This window comes from Psittacula echo (genome assembly GCF_963264785.1).
Source record: "Psittacula echo genome assembly, chromosome: 14".
In the NCBI taxonomy this organism is placed as follows: domain Eukaryota; kingdom Metazoa; phylum Chordata; class Aves; order Psittaciformes; family Psittacidae; genus Psittacula; species Psittacula echo.
In genome coordinates, this window is record NC_137750.1 from 10689991 (window position 1) to 10716089 (window position 26099).

At 46.8% G+C, this 26099-nt stretch overlaps 2 protein-coding genes across 4 annotated transcripts; one reads left to right on the plus strand and one right to left on the minus strand.

The window, feature by feature from the left end:
* The first annotated feature begins 40 nt into the window (after window positions 1–40).
* Window positions 41–20720, plus strand: ACOX1 (acyl-CoA oxidase 1). Of its 3 annotated transcripts, none has more exons than XM_080629493.1 (14): window positions 41–224; window positions 1360–1519; window positions 7345–7505; window positions 12108–12215; window positions 12731–12850; window positions 13909–14024; window positions 14221–14390; window positions 14710–14872; window positions 15574–15764; window positions 15997–16176; window positions 16771–16876; window positions 16962–17105; window positions 17868–18074; window positions 19068–20720. In XM_080629493.1, exons 1-14 carry the CDS (start codon window positions 113–115, stop codon window positions 19116–19118), a joined length of 1989 nt encoding a protein of 662 aa, XP_080485619.1. In that variant the 5' UTR covers window positions 41–112; the 3' UTR covers window positions 19119–20720. The 3 variants fall into 3 exon arrangements, with proteins under 3 accessions (XP_080485619.1, XP_080485618.1, XP_080485620.1); XM_080629492.1 differs by lacking the exon at window positions 7345–7505 and adding an exon at window positions 10194–10354; XM_080629494.1 differs by lacking the exon at window positions 41–224 and adding an exon at window positions 10194–10354 and having other exon boundaries at window positions 1385–1519.
* A 3974-nt stretch (window positions 20721–24694) lies between these two features.
* Window positions 24695–25024, minus strand: LOC308227192 (uncharacterized protein; the record flags this gene model as incomplete). The annotated part of the gene is made up of 1 exon (XM_080629577.1): window positions 24695–25024. The coding sequence occupies one exon, from the start codon at window positions 25022–25024 to the stop codon at window positions 24695–24697; it is 330 nt and encodes a 109-aa protein (XP_080485703.1).
* Window positions 25025–26099: the final 1075 nt, after the last annotated feature.

The following is a 26099-nucleotide window of genomic DNA, read 5'->3' on the forward strand; positions in this document are numbered from 1 at the left end:
GTGGCCGGGCGTGACGTTCCGTGGGGGCGTGGTCGTCGGAGCAGAGGCCGGAGCGGGCGGGAGGGCCCTGGGGCTGAGGCCGAGTGGAGCCGCCGCCGTTGCTGTCACCACGATGATGAACGCGGACCTGCGGAGGGAACGGGCCGCCGCCACCTTCCAGCCCGAGCTCCTCACGCACATCCTGGATGGCGGCGCCGACCGCACCCGCCGCCGCAAGGAGCTCGGTGGGGATGGCCCCGGCCCGGTGACCCCTTACCGCTGAGGGGAGGGCGTCCTGTGGAGGGGGAGACAGCTCGGGGAGGACTGTGAAGGGAGGAGGAGGTTTTAGGAGGGGGAATCGGGGGTGTGGGGAGGCGAGAGGCTGCGGGGAGAGAGAGCGGCCCGGTAGGGGCTTCTGAGGAGAGGGAAACCCGGGGAGAGGGAGGGAGGGAGGAGGATGTGGAGAGAGTGGAGAGTCGTGGAGGGGGTAGTGGGGAGGCCGGCTGCAGAGCAGGGAAAGCCTGGGTAGGAACTTCTGGGGAGAGAGAGAGACCCCGGGAGAGGGGAAGCTGGGAGGAGAGGGCTTGCAGGGGAAGGGCGCCGCCTGAGGGAAGGGATTTCTGTTTGATGGGTGAGACAGGAGCAGTGTTGTGTCCCTGATCCCTGTCTTCTCCCCTTCGCTAAAAGTATTAGGGTGGCCCTAATAGAGCAGTGTCCTACCTCTCAATTATCCCTTGCTCCACAAGCTCAGCGGCAGTTTCCCATGGGCATATTTCTTGGGCCCTCTCCCTTTTTTCTTTCTAGTACACTTGTGCCCAACAGTATACGTACAACGTGATTGTCACTCACCATTCCCATGGTATGTGAGATTAATGAAAGAATACTGACACCCTCTTCCCAGCCCACACTGGGGTGAGACTCCCAAAGGGTTGTGTAACTTCAGTGCCAAAGGGGACTGTGGCTTCGGGATATCTTGGTTTTTAGTTGGCATGGTTGGAGTAATAGATGTGCCCTTTTGCAAGGACCAAAGTTCGTGAGGCAGCTTTTCTGGCAGAAAGGGTGATTATCTGAGGCTTTGAGATGGTTATTGAGGAGCCTTGCAGTTAAACTGAGGGCCTCATTAGTGAATTACCCTCCTGCCAGGTGTGGTTTGAACTTAAGATGTGTTTTATGTGTGGAATGGGAGAATGCCCTGTTGCCAGAGTCCCTTTCTCCAAGAGCTCTGATATCTTTCTAACTGCATTAGCTTTTGTTTTGAATGTTCTGTTACCTGTACCAGGTTATCAGGTCCAGCAAGTGAAACGCTGAATAGTTTCTCATCTGCTGCCTGTTGAGGTTTGTGGAAGTTGAGTTTGTTTTCCTCTTCTCTTCTGTCCCCAGAGGCCTTAGTTATTAATGACCCTGACTTCCAGCATGAGGATTTGAACTTCCTGTCCCGCAGCCAGCGCTATGAGCAAGCTGTCAGGAAGAGCTCTTTGATGGTGATGAAGTTAAGAGAATATGGAATTGCAGACCCAGAGGAGATCTACTGGTTTAAAAGGTACATCGCTATGGAGTTTTCTGCTTGGATCATCACCAAGGGTGTTAGAGTTGGGCTTTTTTGCTGTGTTTGCTGTCTAAGGAAGCTCAAGACCTGTAAAAAGCCTCCTGAAGGTTTGGCTTCAGTGCATTGCAGCTGAAACCCTGAATATTGTGTTATCTTAGATTTTTGACTAGAAATGCACCATTAATAATCACACCCTATTTATTATATATGGTGCAGAAAGTAAAAAATAGAACTCATATTCTGATAATTTTTTCTTTTCCAAAAGAAATAAAAATTATACCGAAATATTTTGAATCTGGACAGATCTGATGAGGTTGCAGCTTCTAATGAAAACTCTTAAAGCTGATTACTTCACTTTGCACTTAGACCTAATAAAGTTGCATTACAGGCATAGTTGAAAAAATGCCAGGATAGCTTATATGTTTCTTGTTTATAGCTGTCTCTCCTATCTCCCTGCTTCAGGCTCCTGGTGCTGTAGTGGTTCACCTAGAGGCTTTTTGTTATATCTGACCTTTATCTGATAGTATTACCCTTGGATTAAATTTATAAAAGTGTCCTTAATATCTGAGTTTGATTCCTTGCAGCTTGCAGGGAACTTAGTTCCTGACTGACATATTTCTCCCCTTAGTTCTGTTAAACTCATTCTCATATAGTCAGACAGAAACTGCTTAACAGAGGGAAATTGCCAAGCTCTACACACATCTGGAATACTCTGGCACATTAAATGAGCATTGCACATGAAATAATGCAGTGGTAGCATCACAAGCCCCCTCGGACTGGATTTGTGGGAAAGCTGTTGTTAGCCTCAGGGCATGAATATTGGGAGTAGTGAGCTGGAATCAAACTTGTCTGATGGAGCCTGAATTTCAAAGAAATTGGTCTACACTGACCTGCTTCATGAAAGCTCTCATGGCAGTAATGGAAATGTTATTTGAAAATTGGCACTGGCAGACAGTGACAACAAGAAGGAAGTTCAGTGACTGCATTGGGTTATTCAGGTACTGCATGGCAGAAGTTAAGCATTAAATTTTTTCCTATATGAGGATTATTGGAGGTGATAGGGAGGATTTTTAGTTATTTTTATGGAGGAAACTCAGAGCAGTCTATCCAGCATGCCAGCTGACAGACTTCAACAAAGCTTGCAGTAGCCGTGCTGTCTTCTGGTAGCATTACTGACAATACTTTATGAAGACAGGACTTTCTGAAGTAGTCAAATGTTAGATTCTAGTTTTGTCCTTCCATAAACTTCTTTAGAAGTCATCAATTCTTAACATTAAATGGATGAAAGCTTAGTATTTCATATAGGTACCAAATATCACATCCAAATGTTATGTGCTATGAATAGTTAGGTGTGACTAGCCAGAGCTCATGATCCAAAATCAACTGAAACCATGAGGAAGGATTACTTCTTTCAGAGTCAATTCTTGTGGACATTGAGGATTTCAAGAGACAATTGCATTACTACAGACTGCATTTTCCAGTATCATCTGTAATAACACAAAGCATGAAGAGCAGCACATACACTTCTTGCCTGCAAGTGGAGTATGTTTGCTCTGAAAACTGTATTCTGTTCATCTTCTTGATTTCCTTACTTTAACACCTGGTGTTTGCAAGGGAGGCTATTTACTTTGTGCTGCATAGGAAAGGGAGGAAATGAGTGGGTTATTTTTCCATCCTTTGATTTCATTTCCATTTCAGTATCTGTCCCCACTTTCTCACCTGCTGAGTGCCAAACACTTTAAATTTAGTGAACCCCACCCAACTTGCAAAACTTTATTTGGGTCTTTTTTTATAAGGGACTTTATTTGTGTAAAAGCTGACGTAGAGAAACTGGGGTTTTGTTTTTCCAAACAGGAAAATTGAATAGGTATAATGGTGTGACATGAACCTGCCTTGGACAAAGTTATTGAAATATATGGAAGTCTTTGATTCAGATGTTAAGTTGTATTTATTGTGATTTACCATCAGATTTTTACATTTGGAAGCTCAAGATATTTTGCCAACAATTCCCCGTGCCTTAGATTATCCCCAAACAGCAGGGACAGATTTATTCACATACGCAAATTGGGAATTTTGAGCTAGTTGCTTTCCTGTGGCTTTTCCATACTGCCAGAGCTTCCCCAGGGAGCTTTGTGTCTGACTAACTGAATTTATAGCTTAATTTATGAACAGGAGAGGAGAAATGCTTCTTCCTTCAACTGTCCTGGAGATGAACAGTTGTTGCTGCTGTGACATGGCCAACTGAAAGCTCCTCCTTCCTGTTTCCAAAGGGCTTTGCATTCCAAAATGTAAGAAGATCTATCAAATACAATGAGAATTCATTTTTATTGCTTTTCAGCTAGTTCTTTGTGTCTTAACATGCGGCAACACTGCAGTTGCTGCTGTGGCTACAGCTTTTGAAGGCCAGCAGCCTAAAAGTGCTAATAGTTTTCTTCACAGACTGGCTACAGGAAAATGTAAGTCAGCATGGAAAATGGGAATTGTTCTGTGCTATACAACTCTGGAGAGAGCAATCTGGTCAGTTTTAATTCACCTTCGAGTTTAAATAACCTTCACTGAGGAAGAGGGGAGTAAATGAAGAGAAAAACAGTTGGGAGAAACTGGGTCAGAGAAGAAGAGAAGACCTGAGAGCTGCAAGTCAACAGATGATGCCTGTGTTCATAAGCATTGCATGAATGTGGACTTTCCCTGTGAGAATTTGTACTTCTTATTTTGAATCTAGTGTTAGGACCTGGAGTAGCTTTCAGCAAATCAGACCAGCAAAAGCATAGTAGGGCCCTGTTAACCACTGCTGAATTAATTTGGAGTTGGATGAGTCTTTCTGATACAGCTAGAAAAGGGGTTTATTGCCATAATATCTGTTAACACTGAAGCCCTTCATGCTCTTCTTTGAGAGGGTTACCTCAAGAACCACAAAAAGCTAGAATAGCTTGCTTCCAGATTGTGCTTTAAAGTAAATGGCCTCATTCTGTGACCTAGTTCTGCAGCCTGAGAATCTTTGCAGTTGTTCATTTAGCTTTGGAGTCTCTGAAAACATACTTTGCTTGTGTTGTTCTCTGTTCACTGATAGATAACACTGTCAAACTCATCTGTCCAATACAACTGCCTTTTACTATGTGGGTGGTGTTGGCTGCAGTGAAATCTACAAAGATCTATTGCCGAAGTAGTGTGTTACTCCACATCCTTCTCTGATAAGTGGGTTTGGAGCTGCAGCCCTCCTTTTCACTTGCTGATTGTCATGACAAGTCTGACTTCAGACTGACAGGGCCATTGCTCATTGATCAAATGGCTCGTGCCACATTCAGTCCTGATGTAGCAAAGTCCTGGAACAGTTACACCATGCAGCTTTTGGGGAACAAGCTGTGTAAGTAGTGGGAATGTAGAAATTGGAAGGGGAAGGAGTAAGCATTTGAGAGAGGAAAAAGAAGGAAAGAAAACCTGTTGTTCCTCCCTTCACAGCAAATACCTCTTTTGTTTGCCCTGAGTCACAAGGAAAATGGGATTCTCTCTGTCATTCAAATTGTTAAAAGGCACATTAAGGAAATCCTAAACATTCCTTGTGGAGTATGCAGAGATAAGTTTCTGCTGTATATTAGCTTTCAGTTCTGCTTTAAGCCTCGTTGATGCAAGAACACTGTGTGTTTAGTCAGTGAAATAGCATGACCTTCTGACATAGGGATGTTAAAGTATTCACTCCAAAATGTCATTCTTCTTACTGCTATCAGAGAAGGTGCTAGTTAAGCATGAAACATCTGGCAGTTGTGATTAAGCTTTAGTGGTAGGCAATGACAGTTGCTGGTGGGACCTTCAAGGTTTTTCTGAAGTATTACCTTCAAAGCAGCAGTGCCTGACCTGCTTTTTCTGACAGCAAAGCATGTGCTGCACCTTTTTCACAAGTTCTTTCAATGGCTTTTGAAAACATGAGAAGAACTGCTCAAGCTCTTCCCAAGGTACTCTGAGGCAGTGTATTTCATAGTCAGCTCTTGGTTTCCCTCTGTAGGTTTGTCTTTTTTGGGCCCAAGGACTAGATGTAAAGTAATTGTGCTGTAAGCAGTGAGGAAGTGAAGGGTGCTCCTCTTGCTATATGGGTCTGAGAGTAAATAACCCATGTAGGAAACCACAGAAATGCTGAAAATACTCTGTCTGGCTGTCCTTGTAGCATTTTTAAGGCCTTGGTCACCCTAAATTTGACTTTGTAACCATATGCTGCTGTAGGCAACAGAATATTTTCTGATAAGAAAGCTGCTTTGATTGCAAACACTCTAGACACCAGCTTGAAGCACAGTTAATACCTTGAGTGCCAGCTTTAGATTATATGATTGGTTTTGCTTCTGGAAAAATCCATCACTTTTTCAGTCTTGTCTATTTGAAAACTGTTCTATTTAAAACAAGCATCTTCAGTGTGCAGTTCAGTGGTGCTTGAAGAAGCTTTGTCCTGCTTTCTCTTACCCTGAGGCTGAGCTCCACAGCTTGTGTAAGGCATGTGGTTTTGAATTAGCATGTGCTCTCTGCTCCCAAGCACTTATTCCAGTCCTGGTGTAAAACGCCAATCACAAATGTTGCTGTAATTTGACAAGCTATGCATAGCATCTGCTATGTAATGTGGATATGTATTGGCAACAAGCTTTTTAATATGCTCCCTGGGCAGGTATTAGTACCTTGGGATGGAAGGATGTGTCTTTGAGTAAGTGGGGAGTTCTGTTCCTGCAGAGCACTCATTTTTTTCCTGTCCAGCTTAGAGTTAGGATGGAACACGTTTGTGTACAGTAGACTGAAGGTGGAAAAGCTGTTCAGACTGCAGAATGTTGAAGGGAAGATGTTGTCATTTACTATACCGATTCTACACAGTGAAACTTTCTAGCATGTTTGTGTTACGGAGCTGCTTGTAATTAGGAATGTACTTTGCCTGCCATTGTGGCAACTAAATTACTAGAGTTCTCTCATGAAATAACTTCTGTTTTGATGAGGCACACCTAAAATGTCTGACTTCCTTCCAGCACTAGCCTGTAACAGTAATTTTAATTGAAGGTGAGTTCTGTATTGGGTAGAAGCAGCTACATGGAACACAGAGCTCTTCTGAGAAGCACTTGGTCACCCAAGAAGCTTTTTCCTTTTCAATACATGGTGCTTGTAGCTAATAATGGCCTAGTTTTAGGCTACCAGCAGCAGCTGGATTTATTCCCACCAAGCCTGAGAGGTGGGGGAGAAGATAACTTGATTTTCATGTCCTCAGTTTAGAGTTTCCCTTGAATCTTTGTAGAAGGTTTTTTTTTTTTCTTCCAGTTACACAGTAACAGCAGGATTCATGGGTGAAGAAAATGCCTGAAAGAAACATTTATTTCCCCATCAGCATTGCTTCTGAAGGGGGCTGCAAGGATGCTGCGGAGCAACTCTTCATCAGGGGCTGTAGCGATAGGACAAGGGGTGATGAGTTTAAACTGACACAGGTTCAGGTTAAATCTGAAGCAGAAGTTCTTCTCTGTGAGGGTGCTGAGGCGCTGGCACAGGGTGCCCGGAGAAGCTGTGGCTGCCCCATCCCTGGCAGTGTTCAAGGCCAGGTTGGACAGAGCTTTGGATGACATGGTCTAGGGTGAGGTGTCCCTTCCCGTTGCAAGGGGTTGGAACTGGTTGATCTTAAGGTGCTTTCCAGCCCAAACCATTCTATGATCCTGATGCCTCCAGATTTGGAGGCTGATTTTTAGGACAAAAGAAGAGGTTGAAACAGGTAAAGAAATTATTATCTTATTCTAGGGTTGGCAAAAAGCCTTTCAGGATCACAGTAAGACTGAGCTCCAGATCCCTCTATTTCTCTCCTGTAGAACATGCTTGGGCAATTTTCCTGAACCTTTCGGTCTCCACTTCAGCATGTTTCAAAAAACCTTAGAGACCCAAACGACTGATGCTCAGAAGGAGAAATGGCTGCCCCTGGTCCATGGAGTCAAGATAATTGGCACCTACGCCCAAACCGAAATGGGACATGGTTAGTTCCCTGCAGGGATCAATGGGTAACCTTCTGTTCTGTAACTCCCCTTTGGAAATGGATGATGCTCCCTAGGTAAAGCTAAAAGGGGGAAAATAAAATGGGTTGGTTAACTGTGAATATTTCGTGTCCTGTAGCTAGACAGCTGCTTCATTTCACATCCTAACAATCACAGAGTTAATTTTGGTCATTTCCAGAATGCACCTCATAGCTGATCACTGACTTTGTAGTTGTTTATTTTTGCTTTAAGGTGAGGAGGTGGTTCTAAGCTTTGGGAGTCTGAATTTCACTTGAACTGGTTGGAACATGTTAGTCAACAGTACTGTGGTTTTGATTTTTGCCTGAATTTGAGTCACGTCTCGGTTCTTAGTGCATGACTGCCCTGCTTAAACAGGTCAGAAGTACACCTTCAGATGCAATGCAGCATGGTGAGATTGTACAGTTTTGTTTTTGAGAGTAAGATGTGCTTTGCCCCAAGCACTTTTCTTCCAGATCCTACTTGATTGCCGCTGTACAACTTCATGGAAAGATCTTGGTTTCAAAGAAGAAAAACATCTGATTCCTGCTGTTGTTGAAAATGACTCATTCTTCGACTGGAAGAACATTTAGTGGATCAGAAAACAGTCTTTTAGCCCTGAACCTGGAATTATGGCTGTTAAATATGTGCAAGAATAGTTCAACAAAGCAAAGACTCCAGTGCTTGTGCTGGCATCTAAACTTGGAAAGCAGGATACGTACAAGTCTGGACAACTGCAGAAGTTAGCTGGTGATGCCAGTTGCTGTTCACTTACAGCTACTTGTGGTAGCCGAAATGTTTGTAAAAGATGCAACAGAGGGAATCCTGAGTCTGTTCTGCTTCAGAGAGATGGAATGAGCAAACCTGGCTTAGCACCAGAAGCTGAGGCATACCTGGGTGGCACCAAAAAAATCCTGTTGACCTTCTTTGCTTTATCACACCAGCTTCTTTAAATCAGACACACATTCACACCAAAGTGATTTGTTCTACTCACTGTTTCACATCAGATCATTGCACTTCTTTGCCTGATGATGGTCTGGTTTGCTTATAGTTCATAGTTCTCATGTTGTTTGATGGTAAAATTAGTAGTTTGACACTTAATAGGGCTGATATGGTGATAGTGTGGTAAAGTCTCTCCATGCTGAATAATTCAAGTGCAACTGTTTGGCATTCCTGTGGTGAATGTTAAGTATCTGAACTATTTTATCAGTAAAGTTGCTGCAGTAATTGTCACTGAGCTCTCCTTAATATCCTGATAGTTAGAAACTGGTGATGTGGAAACAGACCTCTGGATTACTGAGTTGAATCCTAGCCTGGATGGGTTACTCAGTTTTATCTTAGTGAACTGATTTTAATCCACAATGAATTAGTCTCTTGGGAAAAAAGCACAAATAGCACAGGGCTGTAAAAGAAACCAAAAGGAGTATTGACACTACTGTACTGTTTCTACCTGGATCATAGCTTTTGCTAGTAAATAGGGTTTTCTTTTAGTCATTGACTGTCAGCTGTGTACTTCTTACCAGTACTGAGCTCTGGTATTCCTGATAAGCCATTAGCTCTCTGTTGAGCTTGGTCACTGCTCAGTCAGAAAGCTTAGGAAACATTGCTACTGGGTTTATTAGATGGTTGAATTTATTTGTAGGTGTCTGAGATATCAAAGAAAAACACTACAGTTCTTAGGAAGCTGTAGAGGTAGAGCTAATTCCTATTAATAAGTGTTTAGAGGTAACATGAGGATGTGCTCTTCCCACTTTGCTAAGAATGTCAGCTGAGTTTGAGCTAAGCTCAGATCAGTGCTCTTTCCATAATGCACCTCTTATTTAAATTATGTATTCCTGTTAGACCTATTTAATTATTTCATACATAAACCAGATGGACAACCTCTGTGCAGAAGGTACTGATCCTCCATCTATATCCCTGCTCTTTTAATACTCAAACCTATCAATATTTAAAGGTTTAACATGCATTTAATTCTGTATATCAAAAAACCTTAATAGACCACTTACTAATAATGGTGCTTGACAGAACTTGGAGGAGGAGTAGCTCTAATGAAACATATTTAATTGGAGAGACTGTGCTGGTTGAGAAACATTGGCTTTCTTGCCAAATTGTGTTCACAACTTTGACTTACACGAGCAGAGCACTGTCCTTTTAAGAGAACTTTTAAACATAGCCAAAGTTGAAGGAGTTGGAGTTGAGTGTACTCTAGTTGCATCTGATCTGTAATAAAAAAAAGAAGGTAGATAGCATAGACAGCTAGGATTTGCTTTTTTGAAATAAGAAAAGCAAGCTCAGTTGAAACTTAGCTCACTCAGCTGGATAAACTGAGAGTTCTACCTCATTCTACCCTGAGGAAAAAGTGGACTTCATATCTTTCTTTATATCTATGAAGTGTGGTGCACCAAAGATACAGGAATGCTGCAAATGCATTTTATGTAGCATTAGCAGGAAATGCACTGCAGGATATTTATTTCAGAGTAAGGGTGAGTTATTCAGCCTGAGAAAGGACAGTGCTCTGGTTTCTGTAATACATTTGCTGAATTCTGATTTACACCTGAATCTTTCTTTTTTTCTCTTTTTGTCTCTTCCTGAACCTCCACCATAATCCTCATGCTTGCTTTCCTTCCCATAACATTCCCTTCACACTCCCATCCCGTGGCACTTCTTCACAGCTTTGTTCATCGTGGACGGCCTGAGCCTCTGGACCTTCATCTGGGCATGTTCCTCCCCACCCTTCTCACCCAGGCAACCCCAGAGCAGCAGGATCGCTTCTTCATGCCTGCCTGGAACCTGGAGATCATTGGCACTTATGCCCAGACTGAGATGGGCCATGGTACAGTACATTCACTAAATGCTCTTTCTAAGAATGGTTTGTGTTCAAAGGAGTCCCCTGCCTGGGAAAAATGGTGTGTGCTTCCCCCCAGTTTTCACATGTGCAGCTGGGGCTGTAGGGAAAAGTGGACTGCTGGAATTTTTAATGGATCATTGTGCCACATGCTGTTTGTCTTTTTATCTCCCATGGGAGAGTTTAGTGTCTGTAGCTCTGTAAATGAGCATACTGAATGCTCCTGTTGTGCCATTCAGACCAGTATAGACTGTCACATGTGGCTGTGGTGATGTCAGTTTGATGACATATGTTCATTTCTGCACTTACCATTCTTTCCAGTGTGATTTCTGTTTTTCTCTGCTTAATGGTTGGTGTGAAGACAAAAGAACAGAGCTTTAAGGTACTGAAAGAGATGCTAAAAAGAAAGGTATTGAGTTGCTTGTCACCCTGGGACTGACCTTGGACCAGAGAACATGTGGATGACTTGGTTCCAAAGCTCATGTTTTGTGGGGAGCTTTATTCCCTCAGTTCTTTAGTTCACTCCCATGTGTTCTTTTTAATTGGACCACAAAATGTTGTTTTTAATTGTTTGTCTCAAGTAGACTTTGTTCTCTATTGCTTTTCCTTTGCTTTCAAGCTTGAAGTGGATTTTGATAAGTCCAGCAGTATTGTGATTGCAACACTTTTAATGCAAGTTTCAAAGGGATGATATTATGCTTTGGGGACCTTGTTTTTTGACATCTGAGAGTTGCAGACGAGAATCATTTTCTAAAAATGAGCAGGATTCATCTTTGTGCTGAAGTGAAATGTAGAGACTGAATGAAGCACAAATTAACGGCAAGTCTGTGGAGAATCTTCTGCAACTTAGTGAGGTTTGAAGATCCTTTACCAGCAAAGTAAGTCTGTGTTAAGCTGCCTGTGGAACTCTACCATGAACTCCATGCTTTGGAAATGTGGTTGCATCAAGGTGATAAAATTTTTCATGTTGAAGCTTTCACGTAGAGTCGCTGGCTCTATCAGTCCAGACTCAGGAGTGTTCACAGCCTTCTAGTTCAAGCAAGTAGGCCCAGTGATTTTGGATTTACATGTGTAGGAACAATGCCACTGCTGAGGCAGGTGTGTGTGAAGTGTAAGGAGTTGGGAGCAGAAGACAAAGACCTTTCCTGGATTGGTTACCTTCACCTTTTTGCAGTCTGTTCATCTACCTGCATCAGTATCCTAGCATATTCATGCTATATGTGCTGTCTTGGAGCTATGGATGATCTTGTTTGGGAGAAACTGCTCCATCAAGTAAGGAGAATGTAGCCTGGTGAGGGAATGAAGAGATGAGGGGTGCTAATTCTTTCATCTTGTGCCTGAAATGTAGATGATTTTTGTTTTGCCATTTAATCAAATTGCAGTTCTAGTGACGTCCAGGTGAGCGTGTTTTCTTGGACCTTTTGAACTGAGCTTCTGGGTGTGAGAGAAAAAAGGTGTCAGTTTGGAGGTGCTTGGAAAACTCATCTTAGACCACTGGGGGGAAAAAAAGCCCCAAACCAACAAGAACATGTTTTCTGAGAATTACCTTCAGGTCCCAGAATATGGTCTGACTCTCACTTGTTCTTCCTGAATTGGTTGATAATTAATCCTTTATGTAGCCTAAACCAAAACTTCAAATTTGTACATTACTACTGGAGTTCAACCTCCCTTTGTCCAGTTCTGTCCTTGTCTCTCTTGTGACTGACTTTCTGCCAAAATGTTGTGTTTTGCTTGTTTTTAGGAACTCATCTTCGGGGTCTAGAAACGACAGCTACTTATGACCCTGCTACCCAGGAATTCATCCTCAACAGCCCCACTGTGACCTCCATTAAGTGGTGGCCTGGTGGACGTAAGTGCATCACTGTGTGCCTGAATCTGGAATATGTATGGCAGAGCTTAGGGAGGTGATGGTCCTGTGTGTTATGTCTACAGGATGGTGGCTGAAAGACAATTCAAAGAGTGGGGTGAAAGGCAGTTACTCTTGCACAACAAATAACAGACTTGGCAGAGCCTACTAAAACTTTCCATTGTCTGTGTGCTCTGAATTGTTTCTCAGAATCATTCACACTCCATGGATTTGGTGTAATTTTTGACTAGCTGTATCAGAGTTTAGACTTCCTTCAGCTTCACTGACAGGTTTGCCAAGGACTTGGTATTGTATAGTCAAGAGAATCATGTTGTGCAGCTTTTGCTGATTTGAGCAACATTTTCTAGCTGTAGAATTCGGCTGCTAACCGGTGTTGTAAATCCAGTTCTCTAATGCATGATATGTTTAAGGTAATCTCAGATCCTGCTTTGAAGAAAGACACTCTATGTATGGGGTTACGTTTGGTTTTTAACTTCTGACTCCCACTCCTTTTGCAGTTGGAAAGACATCAAACCATGCCATTGTTCTGGCTCAGCTCTACACCCAGGGCCAGTGCAAAGGGCTGCATGCCTTCATTGTTCCCATACGGCAGCTGGGTACCCACGAACCTTTGCCAGGTAAAACTTAAGGAATATACCTGGAATATGATTGATCTGTTCCTCTCCAGCTATATACAGCTGTGTGCGTCTTCTCGACATATGTGGCTTCTTTCAGTAGCTGGTTTCAGTGAGTAGTTGATAGGTCACAAGGCTTAATGGTGTCTTTCTTATGGCTGAACTACCACTGAGCCATTTTTCATGTCAGGCTTTCAACAAGAAGGTTAGTTTGGAATTTGATCCCCGTGTTTCCCAGATCTGCATTCTGTGAGGCAGTATGTCCACCTTTCTGAAAGGGAAAGATCATCATCTAGCTAGAGGTGAGCTGTGGATGATCTTCAGAGGTAACTGCCCCAGTAGGACGACTGCACATACGAAGGTCCCCATGTTGTGATGTCCACTTGTTGTGGTTCAACCTGGCAGCAGCTAAACACCACACAGCCATTCTCTCATAGAATTGGAAAAAGGTAACATTTGTAGGTTGAGATAAAGACAGTTTAATAGGACAGAAAAGGAAGGGGAAGATAACACTAATAATAATGATAAAAGAATACAGAAAGCAAGTGATGCACAGTGCAGTTTCTCACCACCTGCTGGCTGATCCCAGCCAGTCCCTGAGCAGCAGCCCCTGGCCAGCTCCCCCCAGTTTTATTGTGCAGTGTGACCCCATATGATCTGGAATCTCCCTTTGGCCAGTCAAGGTCACCTGTCCTGGCTGTGTCCCCTCGCAACTTGTTGTGCACCCCCAGCCTGCTTGATGGCAGGGCAGTGTGAGGAGCTGACAAGTCCTTGACTTGGTGTAAGCACAGTTCAGCAACAGCCAGAACTTCAGTGTGTTGTCAACATTGTTCTCATCCTGAATCCAAAACATAGCACTGTACCGGTTACTAGAAAATTAACTCTGTCTCAGCCAAAATCAGGACAATGCTTCCCCATCAAAGAGATGAATGTCCTTGTTAGCTGTGACTTCTAACAATCCCAGGACTGGCTAGAAAACCAAAGTCTCTTCACTGGAGAAAGTTTGAACCTCTTGTTTGATGTTTAGTTCCCATTTCCTAACATGGCTTTGTCTGTGGCAGGTATTACAGTGGGTGACATAGGGCCAAAGTTTGGTTATGATGAAATGGATAATGGCTACCTGAAAATGGACAACTTCAGAATTCCTCGGGAAAACATGCTGATGAAGTATGCCCAGGTAAACCAGTGCATTCCAGCATATGCTGTTAGAAATGGACACTTAAATGCTCTTGTGTGGTTGAATTGTGTACCAAAAAGATTGTAGGTTGCTTCTAAGTGCTGCTTTGGTGAGTTTAGAGCTTGACATGTGAACATGTAAAAGGGAGGACACTTTAGAAACCAATAGGCTGTGATTTGTTTCTTTTTCTTGGTAGGTTGAACCAGATGGCACCTATGTGAAGCCACTCAGTGACAAGCTAACCTATGGGACCATGGTGTTCATCCGGTCGCTCATTGTAGGCGATTCTGCTCGCTCGCTGTCTCGGGCGTGTACCATTGCCATCCGCTACAGTGCAGTGAGACACCAGTCTGAGTTAAAGCCAGGGTGAGTGCAGTGAAATAAGAGTGGCCTTAAGTGCTGAGAGAAAAACCTCAAGTAGTGGGGGAAAGAAGGACTGTGGCTGATGTTTGCTTTAGCACTTGATAGTTTCAGAACACTGTTTCATCCTGGGAAGTGAGTGATCTTTCATTCTTGACAGTCTTGACAAATGTCTTCCCCCTGCCAGAGGCTTTACTGTAGGGTCTTAGATAGTCTGGCTTGATATGGCTGCAGCTTGTATTCCCGAACCTATTGAGAGCTGAATAAGAATTCTGCAGCAGTTTGTTAGCCGCTGGCATACTAACTCATCTGTATTTTGCTCTAGGGAGCCCGAACCCCAGATCTTGGATTATCAGACCCAGCAATACAAACTCTTTCCTCTCCTGGCAACAGCATATGCTTTTCATTTTGTGGGAGCCTACATAAAAGACACCTATCGTCGTATTAGTGGAGACATCAACGAAGGGGATCTGAGTGAGCTGCCAGAGGTACTCTGTCCTCTGCAATCAGAGGGGTGGTTTTGGATCTTACCTAAGGTTTCTTTGTAGCATGGAAAAAAAGGCCTCAAGCCTTTATGGCTTTAACTCCTGACATGACTTGTACTGCTTGAGATTTGGAGATCCCAAGCCCAGTATGTGCTTGTGACTTCTTTATTTGCACCATTCATTTAGCAGCCTTTTATAAAAAAAAATACGAATTAATGCACAGTGAGAAAGCTACTGTGAATATATTCTTTTAAAAGGTGACTTTCAGGAATGATTGCATATTGCTTGAGAGCAGAGTTAAGACCGGTCTTAGGCTTGTGCTGCAGCTCCTTGATTGTCCTTCAAGGTGACTAAGGTGCTGATCGAAGGTATCTGTACTAAGGGGTTAGGGTTGTATAATGGTAGTTTTCAGTTAGGGATTCTGTCTGAGAACCTAATGTGACAACAGGCAATTGAAGAGGGTTTTGCACATACAATGTATAGAGACAGAAAGGATGGGCTATTCAAAAGAAGTATTTACATGTGCAGAGGTATTCATAAAGTCTTCCTCAGGGAAGAGTTCTTAGAAGATAAACCAGAACCTGTGGGACAGTGGAAGGGTGGTGTTGACTCTGCTTTTTCTGGGAGCCACAGTACTGGGCATGTGGGCAAGCTAAAACTGGAAAATAAAAACTATGTCAACCGGCTTTGCTTTTGTCCATCAGCTCCATGCACTGACAGCAGGGCTGAAGGCGTTCACTTCCTGGACTGCCAATGCTGGTATTGAGGAATGTCGGATGGCGTGTGGTGGGCATGGCTACTCTCGCTGCAGTGGCATTCCTGACATCTATGTCACGTTCACCCCATCCTGCACCTACGAGGGAGAAAACACAGTCATGATGCTGCAGACAGCTAGGTATGATAGCTCTGTCCAGAGCCATTCTTGCCTTGACATTGTGATGTTTGACATGATGAGCAGAAGAGTATCCCATTTTACTGTGAAACTCGTATCTCCTGTTTCTGTCCCTTGCCCTGTTTTTGACAGAAGATAAGCCTGCAGCTGTTCCTTGCTAGTCTGAGCCTAGGTAAGCTGACTTCATTCAAACAACTCCTGTGTAAGAGCTGCTGTTTGTTGTCTCTATTTCCAGATTCCTTGTCAAAAGCTACACCCAAGTTAGTTCTGGGCAGCGGGTCACTGGCATGGTGTCCTACCTTAATGATCTCTCCAGGCAACGTATCCAGCCACAGCATGTGGCTGCCAGGACTGTGACTGTGCGGCTTAATGATCCAGTCAGCTTGGTAGAGGCCTACAAAGCACGAGCTGCCTGGTGAGTTCACGCTTCTCAGGCTGAGCCAAGCACCAGTCAAATTGTGTCTCAGGAGGGGATGGTGATGCGCTGCCCTGTCAGTGTTGTGGTTTGCAAAGCTTTGCTCCATGTGTTGCTGTCAGCTAATGACACACTTCACCAGATTAGGGTCAGTGTCAAGGACTTTTGAGGTTAAAGAGGCTCTTTAGCTCCTCTGTTCTCTGTCCCATTTTGAAGTATCTCTTATTTACATGTAAAGTATATTTACACATACAAATACATTGTTCAAACTGCTGAGAGATCTATCTGGAGAGAAACAATCCTGATACTAAAGCCTGTTGTGAAGGAAGTAGAACAGACACCTACATGGAGTAGGTATTCAGGCACCACAGATGTGCTACCCAATGTCCTCTTACCCTCTGTAGCTGCGTTCTAGCTGCAGCAGTGATGATGGGTGATTTAGAGCCACAACTTTTCACTCAGTTTTTTCAGTTGTGGCATGTGATCTCAGAGTAGTTCAGATGTGTTAGACTGAAATTCATGTGAATTCAGTGTATGTAATCCTGTTACTGTAGTGTTACTGTGTAATCTGGTTTTCTTTCTTTTATGAAACAGGCTTGTAGAAGCTGCAGCAAAGAATTTGGAAGCTGAACTGAACCACAGAAGGAGCAAGGAGGATGCCTGGAATAAAACTTCTGTTGATCTTGTGCAAGCATCTGAGGTGAGTGATGTGTCTGATAAAGGAAAGCACTAGAAGAACTTCTCACCTCATGAACCTGATTCACTTTCCTTTTTGTTTCTTGTAGGCACACTGTCACTATGTGATAGTGAAGCTTTTCACAGCAAAGCTGGCTGAGATCAGTAACGCAGCTGTCCGTGCTGTCCTGACTGAGCTGTGTCTCCTGTACGCGCTCTGTGGGATCAGCAAGAACACAGGGGACTTCCTGCAGGTTGGTGTCTTCCTCCAACACTTTAAATCTTTTAGAGCCAGACTCATTGTTTGCAAAGATGCTTTAAATGTGGAGTTGCACAAGTTCTTAGGGGTAAGTTCTGTTGACTTCCAGAAGACCATTAGCAGTGCAGGTCTGATGGAAGGCTCTTGTCAAGTTTTAATGGCGATCTGCTACAGAAGCAGAGTTGGATGATAAATGGTAACGTGGCATCAGTCTAGGTTAGCTTGAATGTTTTGCAGTTGGTGGCCAGGTGCTGTTTGAAACAAAGGAGTCAGTAAAGGAGATAGATGCATGTTAGACTTCAGTGAACGGCATTATATTATCAGGCGTTATTTCATTCTCTCAGTTTGAGAATGTATTTATGCAGCAGTGTTTTACTTTGTCTTCAGGCAGGCACAGTATATTTTGTCTTCCCATTTTCCTCTTTGCTGCTTTTAGTTCCCTGAAACGAGGCTGAATTTAATATACACTTTTGCATATTCTTCAGGACACTTGCTACTAAAGTAAGTTCAGGCACCCTAAAGAATGAGTCTCCTATGCAGGGTTAAATAGCTGGGCAGTGTGGTGGGTTATGCTAGGCAACTCCTTTTGCTTGTGCACAATGGCAAATCTGATTACTTAGCACTTAGGAAAGAACACCAGAATCCACTGTTCTGTGAACTGCTACGTTTAGGGGAAAGGCTGACCTGTGTTAGAACACAGGGAAGGTTCTTGTGGCCTGGATTCTCTTCTGTTAATCTCTATTTTTCACCTCCCAAGGCGGGAATCTTGACTGATGCCCAAATTACTCAAGTGAAGCAGCGTGTGAAAGAGCTCTTGGCTGTGATTCGTCCCAATGCTGTGGCCCTGGTGGACTCCTTTGACTTTCATGACAGTCACCTGGGATCGGTGCTTGGCCGCTACGATGGCAATGTCTATGAGAACATGTTTGAGTGGGCAAAGAAATCCCCACTGAACAAAACAGAGGTAAAGAAACCTTACTTCTTCGGCTCAGGCCATGTGTGCTTAGAGAAATAACTCAATTTAGAGCTCTCTGCTGAGACCATTGGATCAAACTGAATTGATGAAGGGGGGAGAAAACTCACTGGTGGTAATAGACCAAAATTAGCAGCCTGGCTTCTGCTCCTCTGCTTTCAGCATACTTAATTGCTCTCCTTTGTGTACTTCACATGCACCCTGTGGGACACTTCAGAGTTTCTCAGTTAAGAGGGAGGAAATCATATGCTCCACAGAGAAACAATGGAGTCATCTCATGGAATTTAAAAGCAGTTATCACTTGCTGTTAATACTCCTTAGAGACTGGAGCTGTGAGAGTCCTACCTACTTCCTGGCAAATCTGCTAGTGCCTTCAGGCAGTAGTAAAGACTGGAGAAGAAGATAAATTGCTCTTCTGTAGTACTTCAGTGTCAGGTGTTGCATGTCTGCATCTGAGCTAATAAAATAAACTGCGCTGAGAAGAGGCAGTGTCCTTCTTCCATCAGCCAAAGCAGAACTCTAAATCCTGTCTTAATGGCCTTTGCTGCCTTTGATTTGGACAGACAGTATCTCCTATGATGGGCTGCCAGAGACTGCAGCTGTACTTGAATCCCAGCAGAACTCACTCATTTTATTGAGCTCCTGAAGTCAGTGGGGCTTAGGAGCTTCATTGGTCCCCCTAGGAGACCTCTCCTATTTGTATTTTAATTAAAATGCCACACGGTCTGTATGGATGTGAGATACCTTGCATTCTTTTCTTACAAGAAAGGTAGTGGGGAGGCTCTTTTTTGGGGAGGGTCTTTATATTCTCGTGCTTTGTGTCACACAGACACTCAAATACAGGAGTTAGCTGGCTGATCTTACATCTCCAGAGTGCCTCCGATTCGGATTTCCTTAGTATAAAACCCCACTGCAAGATGAGAAGAGCTAAAATGGTTTAAAGATGAGGCCTTGTCTGCTTGTAACCACTGTCTTCTCTTACAGGTTCATGAGTCTTTCCACAAGCACCTGAAGCCAATGCAAGCCAAGCTGTGAAACCTCCTGGGTGTTTTCCTGAGCTGAAAACTGTGTCCTTCCTTCAGGCACCTAAATCAAAGCTCTCAAATCCTGGTAGCTGTAGGACAGTGAAGAACTGTAGCCTTTCTTTCCACTTTTCTAAGTCAAGGAGGTGTTTGGGGAGAGTGCATAGGGATCGATGCCTGTTTTTAAAGTGCAATTCTAATGGTAAGATTAACCTTTTAGAAATCTGGGAAAGCTTTATCTATTCACACAAGGATCGCTTTTGTGAAGCTGCTGAGACAAGTTGCCGTCAACTGGAAAGGTAGCAGGATTTTACTGCTAAGTAGTTAACAGCCCTCAGGCCATAGCTTCTAAAGAGCAGTTATATCCTCCCCAAAAAAGCATCAATGTCTTGATTTTGATTTTATTTTTAAGATTAGCACCACCTCTCTCCTTGTTTGGCAAATATTTATGCTCCCTAAAGCCTCCTGCGTAGCTTTGTGCACATCAGTCTGCATGGGCACTCCTTTCCTCATGTAGCTGGGAAGGAAATACTCATCCTTCTGGAAAGTAAATACCCGTCCTCCTCTGGAGTTCTGCTTCCTTCACCCTTCCAGAAAACATCCTCATGTTTTCCAGTGCATCCTTTCACTGCCCTGCAGCAACAGCTTTTGCTGTGTGCCTTCCCCAGCGCTGGCACCAGACTCTTAGTGTGAAGGCAAAGGAGAGTGATGCTGCTCTGAGGGGAAAAAAAAGAAACGTAGTAGTAAGCAGATAGGTGCTGCTAAGAGATATTTCGCCCTTCCTCTAACTTAGCGTTTTCATGGCACTATCTCAAAGCACTTTAAAAATGTTACGCAATGGAGATTTGATGTGAAAAACTATGTGGAGTGCTAGAAACTGCAGACTTGACCTGGAATGATGAAGCCAGTATGTGAGAGCAGAACTCAGTTGACCAAGGTCCTTGGTTCCTCAGGGAGGTCCTTCTGGTTTTTAAAGACATTCTTGAAGAAATTGACAATCCCAAGTGTCCAGATTTTTCCCTACCTGTGCATTTGCAAGGAGCTTTCTCTGATTTGCTTCATTTTAGTTTTATATTGACTTGGGATTTGGGCAGTGCTGTCTGGATTTAACAGGACAAAGACTGAACTTGGAACAGAACCTCCTGATGCCCTGGGACATCAGTGCAACTGCCACTGAGCAAACTCCTTGCTATTCTTCAACACCACTAACTCTGTGCAGTAACAATAAAAGCTCTCTTCATGCAGAGAGGAGCATCTCTGAGCTTCAAATGGTAAAAAGCCTTCAGTGTAGACCTAAATCCTGCAGTTGGGAGGAGCTGGAGCTCTGACAGCTTTGGTATCTGTTAGTCTCTCATTTTGGATCAGTTTTTGGGATGATTTTTTCCTGGCACTGACAATGATCAGACACAATGTTTGCCTCCACCTGCAGTAGGTGAACAGAAAGAGATGTTAAATAAAATGATTGAACTTGCCTTTTGGCTGCAGAGTCTTTTGAGGTTGAGTGGATACAAAAGGAGGCCAAGAGGCTTTGCCTTCTGTTCAGTTGATAGACCTGGGGAGAGGTGATGGAGGAGCAGGTTAAAATTACATTGATGAGAAGAGTAGTGGCAGACTATGTACAGATTTAATAAATGACCCAAACTGTTTTCAGACAAAATGTGTCTTTCGTGCACTGCCTTCAGGATCTCATGTAAAGGAGCAGAGGTGTGATGGTGGTGTTGGGCAGGAGCAGCTTTCATTGGCAGAAGCTGTTGATTTATTGTTTCAGCCGTGTTTCCGGATCGGGATGTGTGCGTTAATGCTGTGCTGCCCTGCGCCGGGGCAGGGCATCGGCCACTTGGTTCACCCTGCCGCTGGTGGCGGTGGTACCCGAGTGCCCCCCGCCAGCCCGTGTCTTGCCGGGCGCACCGGCCAATAGCGGCGGTTCGAGCTGCCGAGCGGTGCCTTTGCTCTGTCTGTCGGCGCTGCAGCCTCGCTAAGACTCATTCCTCTCTGCACAGGGCATGCAGGCGCTGCGGGAAGGGCAGCGGCCGGTCCCGGTGCCGGAGCCTGCGTTTCCCATCGCCCGCGGGTGGAGGGCAGCGGAGGGGAGGGAAGAGGAGGGGAAGCCGGGGCGGGCAGGAGTGGGACCGAGCTTGACTTCGTCTCGTTTCAGGCTCCCTTCATTCCAAAATGTCTCTGGATTTGCTGGGGGTGCCCAGCCGGGCCGAGGCAGGAGGAGGAGAGCCCTGGGCACCAGCTCGCAGGGCAGTGAGAAGTGAGTGCGTTTCAGACACAGCCTCTCCCACCGGGAGATCCCTCTGGGCTGCCCAAGGCCAGCCTGGCCTTGAACACTGCCAGGGATGGGGCAGCCACAGCTTCTCTGGGCACCCTGTGCCAGCGCCTCAGCACCCTCCCAGGGAAGAGCTTCTGCCTAAGGGCTAACAGAAGTTCCCAGCAAAGGCTGGGTGCCCCCAGCGGGGTGCATCTCGTGTAAATCTCCCTTGCAACAGTTCCTTGTTTAAATCCAGCAGTCCCAGCACTACTGACTTTTATCCCACTGCTGTTTGAGCTCTTTCAGCGTTTCTGCGTTGCACCGGCTGCCCCCCCCCACCTCCCGCAGCCTGGCCTGGAGGTCCCCAGGGCACCCTCACGTGTGGTGCTGCTGACCCCTGCTTGTAGCACAGGGCCGTTCTGGGGGATGATTTCTTCAGCAGGCGCTGTGCAGAGAACACGGAAGCTGCAGAGGTGAGCCCAAGTTTCAGGAGAGAGCCTGGATGTCCCAAGGGCTGGGGCTGAGCTGGGCCAGGATTGCTCCTGATATCGCCCCATGCAAGTCAGCAGTGAGATATCCAGGGTGAAGGGTGAGCTTTGGCTGAAGAGGTAAACCCTCTCTGGCACCCTTGTGGGGTGGGGAAGATGCGGCAGGGCAGTGGCTGTGTTGAGAGAAGGGCTTCCAGGTGCCCTGGATGAGAGAGAGCAAAGCCCAGGGGGCACGTGCTGGTGGGTGAGCTTCAGGTGAAGTGTTGCAGGAAAGACCCTCACCCAAAGGAATGGCCTGGGGTTTTCCTGATGCTTCTCCCAGAGGCAGCAGGATCTCAGCTAAGGAATGAGATATGGGGGGATTGGGCAGGTATTCTTCCACCCCACAAAATGAGGAAAACCAGGAGCCGAAGTGAGTGGTGAGGAGTTTCCAACACACGCTCATCTCTGATGTTTCTCCTCCCTGGCATGCAGGGATCCGGTTCTCCTGACACAGAGCAGAGTCCCAGCGTTGTGCATGGGGTGGGGTTGGGGTGCAGATGGGGACGAGCCTGTCTGAGCCTCCGTCCCCATCAGCAGCTGCTGGAGGGAGGGAGCAGGACCCTTCTTGCTCTGCCCAGGAGACACAGGCCCTCATCCTTCTGGGCGGGGATGGTTCCCTTTGCCATGTCTGAATCATGGACTTGTTCAATGTTGAATCCCCACAGCCGTGTTCCCACGAGAGCAGAAGATGCCAGGCCCTGCTGTGCTCACTCAGGTAGGTGCTGGGGCTGTGCCCCTGAGAGGTGCAGGATCAAGGGCAGTGATGGTGAGCCCTGCCCACCGACCCACCATCATCCAGCTCTGTCCATGCTCCCTCGGCAGGAGGAAGGATGTGCCCCGCTTTGCCTCTCTGGGAGCCCGTGTTCATGGAAGCCAAGTGTGTGGAGAGCCCAAAGATGCCACATAGTTCCCCAGACATTGGTTTATACACTTATATTAATGAGACAAGAGAGGCTCCAGCTGATAAAGGACTTTTTCTTCAGCTGCCTTTCTCCAGTATGTTATTGAAGATGCTCTGAGATTGTTGCTAGAGAACTGAAGGGGAATTCAAGGCTTTGACAGAGAGGGCAGCTCTGGCTTGGTCTTTGAAGCCTTGCATTTCTCATGTAGCTGGGCCTCCGTGCCTGGCCTGGTGGCAGGACACATGCTGTCTCCCAGAGGACTCATGGTCTTATCCTTGAGTCTGTCCCTCGAGAAGGAAGAGCCCAGCATGCTTGTGTCTGGGGTAGGGGCTGCTTGCTGGGTGTCAGCCTGGGGAGGATGGACCCAGGGGCAGCAATGGGCTTGGGCTGGAGAAGGGTAGAGGAGAGGCGGCAGCAGGCTGGGGGTGGATTGCCATTCCCAGGCTGAAGGAGATGTTCTCTGCAGTGCTGTAGCTCCCTGAGAGCATCCCTGTGTCCCTGCAGGCTGCTTGCACCCACGGCACATTTCTAGGCTGCTCCAGAGCTGCAGCTGAGTCTTGTGCCTTCCTGTGGGGGCTGATGGCCACACCACAAAGCCACTGACTCCAAAGGGCCTCAATCTTGTCTCTTCAACCGCTCAGGCAGACCTGGATGTGTTTCCTGATGGGAGCATGAAGGCAGCCCAGCTCCACAAGGATGCATCAGGCTCTCATGCAGAGCTGCTCAGGGCCCAGTCCCGTGTGGCAGAGCTGGGCAGAGCTGGACAGAGAGGTGAGCCCCATTGCCAACTGGATGGGGACCACGGGTGACCCAGGGGAAGGAGAAGGGACCACGTCTGCTCCAGATAGCATCAGGGGGACATGGGAGAGAGGAGAAACGTCCCTGTCCAGAGATGTCAACAAGACACTAAGCGCTGCTGCGGGAGCTCTGTCCCTGTGGCAGCACAAAGACCTCTCTGGGTGCCCAACAGGTCCAGATTCTGAAGAAGGAGCAGACTCACTGCAACCTAAGGCTGCAGAAGCTCTAGCAGCACCACAAGGAGGATGTGGATCATCTGGAGAGCACCTACAGGTACCAGGCTGTTGTCTCTGCTCCCGTTTTCTGTCAGGACCTTGCCTACAGCCCCATCCACCTCCCTGGGCTGGGAGTGCTGGGCTGCTTCCCAAATCCATCCCTGGGGTATGAGGGCACAGAGCCCGGTCGATGTGGACCTGGTGGGGGCACGGAGTAGCCCATGGGTGAGCCTCCAAGGTGGAGGCCCACTCCCACCAACGCTGTCCCAGGGGCACCTGAGTGGCTTTTTGGAATAGGAATTTGCGTTGGAGGAGGACACGGGGAGATCTGGCTGGGGACATGATGTCAAACTTTGTTTAGAAAGATCCTGAAGACACTGTTTTATCTCCTCCAAATCCCCTTTGTTCTGGACAGTGAGTCACGGGAAAAATGAGAGATCAGTATTTGGCAACAGACGAGGCTCTCTCAAGCCCTGAAACCATGGAGAAAGCCATAGTTTTAGCAAGGGAGGAACACTTCTGGGTACTCTGCTGGTTGCGACTGGAGAAGAGGGAAGGAGGAAAGAAAGATGACTCTCTCGCAGAGCTGATGCCCGATGTCTTTATTGAGATAATCCAGGGAAACTGGAACAGACGAGAACTTAAGCAATGCATTTTGGAGGCCGAGTAAAGCTCAGGTAAGAGGTGGCAAGTGAGGGGAAAGCAGAGCAAGAAAAGGAAAGCCAGAGGTTTGCTGGGGAGAGAGAGAGAAGGGCAGCGCAGGCACCTTCCTCCAGGCGGAGCGGCCAGAGCTGGGCTCCTCTGCAGAGCACAGCCACGCTCTCCGGGCTGTCCGCAGGGCTTTGTTGGAGGCTGCTGGCGCTGGAGCAGGGGCAGGCAATGCACGGGCTTCAGCACAAGAGATTGCCACGTCCCAGAGCCCCGCAGAGCCCCCGGCCCAGCCCTGCCCAGCCATAGCCCCCCAGCCCCAGGGAGCCCCCCGAAGCGATGGGCACGCTGGCAGCGCTGAGAGAGCTGCCCACGGCAGCCGAGGCGCTGGATCCCACGGCTGTGCTCTGCGGGAAGGAGCTGAGGATCGGGCCCGGCAGCGTCACCAGCACTGGCGAGGGCTGGATGGCAACGCTGGAGTCGGCGCAGCGCAGGACGCACGGCTCGTTGCAGCTGTTGGCGAGCGGGGTTGGGCCGCAGGCAGCGGGCAGGCAGGGGCTGTAGCACGACATGTCTGCTGGAGGGAGGAGAGCCTGCGGGACCCAGACAGGGAGCAGAGGCCATGAGCTGCCGGGCCCTGTCAGACGCCCAGCTCCGCGCCTCTGGCAACGGGCACTGCATGGCCAGGGCAGGAAAAAGCCTTCCCTCTCCCCGCACCATCCCACCTCCCAGCAGAGGGGAGCACGGGGCATTTTCCAGCCTGCAGCCCTGCTCAGAAGGACCCCGCACAGCAGGGGAGCAGTCCCCCCCTCCAGCTGCTCTGCTGCCTCTGGGTGCTCCTTTACCAGGGGATTTCACAGCAACCCTCCTGCTTGCTCTCGAAGGCTTGGTGGGGAAGGCCCCCAGAGAGAGTCCTCATGAAGCCCCTTCCCAGAATGCGAATATGGGTGTTGGGTTTTTCAGATGGGTTGAGCACAGCCTTGACGCTGTGGCCTTTGGCAGGGAAAGATTTTCTATTGCAGATCAAGAGGATCCCTCTCTTTGGAATCGGCTCTGCACTTCCTGGCCATCAGCCCTTGTACCAGCACCCATTTGTTCACGCAGGCAAGCGCCCTGCCCTTGAGCGCCCTGGGCTTGCCAGGTCAGGCTCCTCTCACCCACCGCTCTCAGGAGGGGCCATGGCTGAGCCCAACGCAACAGGCTCCTGAGGACAGCAGCCACTACGGAGGAAGACGTGAATGGTGGGACTGGCTCTCCTGAGGGAGCTCCTCAGCCTGCCATTAGTGCAAAAGCAGCATCGCTGAACTGTGGATGTCACCCAGTCATGGGTTAGACAGTGCTGGCCGTAGGACCTGAGCCTTGGAGAGAACCACGGCTGGCAAAGAGACCAACCAGTGTCCTGATCCACATCCTAGACCATTCACCAAGAACCAGGGAGGCCCTCACCACAAAAAACCTCTTCTGCCAAGCAGGGAGACGAGGCAAAATGAACTGAGACTTACCAACTTCCCGGAGCAGAGGAAGGCACGAGGAGAGGATGGAGGAGCTGGCAGCTGCGCCACTTTTATACTGCGGCCCAGAGCCCCAGGGGAGCTGAAAAATGACCCAAACACGAAGCATGTTGAGAAAGGGCAATTTTGGCTTCTC

Coding starts and splice junctions, on each gene's coding strand:
- ACOX1 (XM_080629493.1), top strand. CDS start 113: ATGATGAACGCGGACCTGCGGAGGGAACGGGCCGCCGCCACCTTCCAG. Junction 14,873..15,573: donor ATCTGAGTGAGCTGCCAGAG/GTACTCTGTCCT, acceptor TTTGTCCATCAG/CTCCATGCACTGACAGCAGG. Junction 15,765..15,996: donor ATGATGCTGCAGACAGCTAG/GTATGATAGCTC, acceptor CTCTATTTCCAG/ATTCCTTGTCAAAAGCTACA.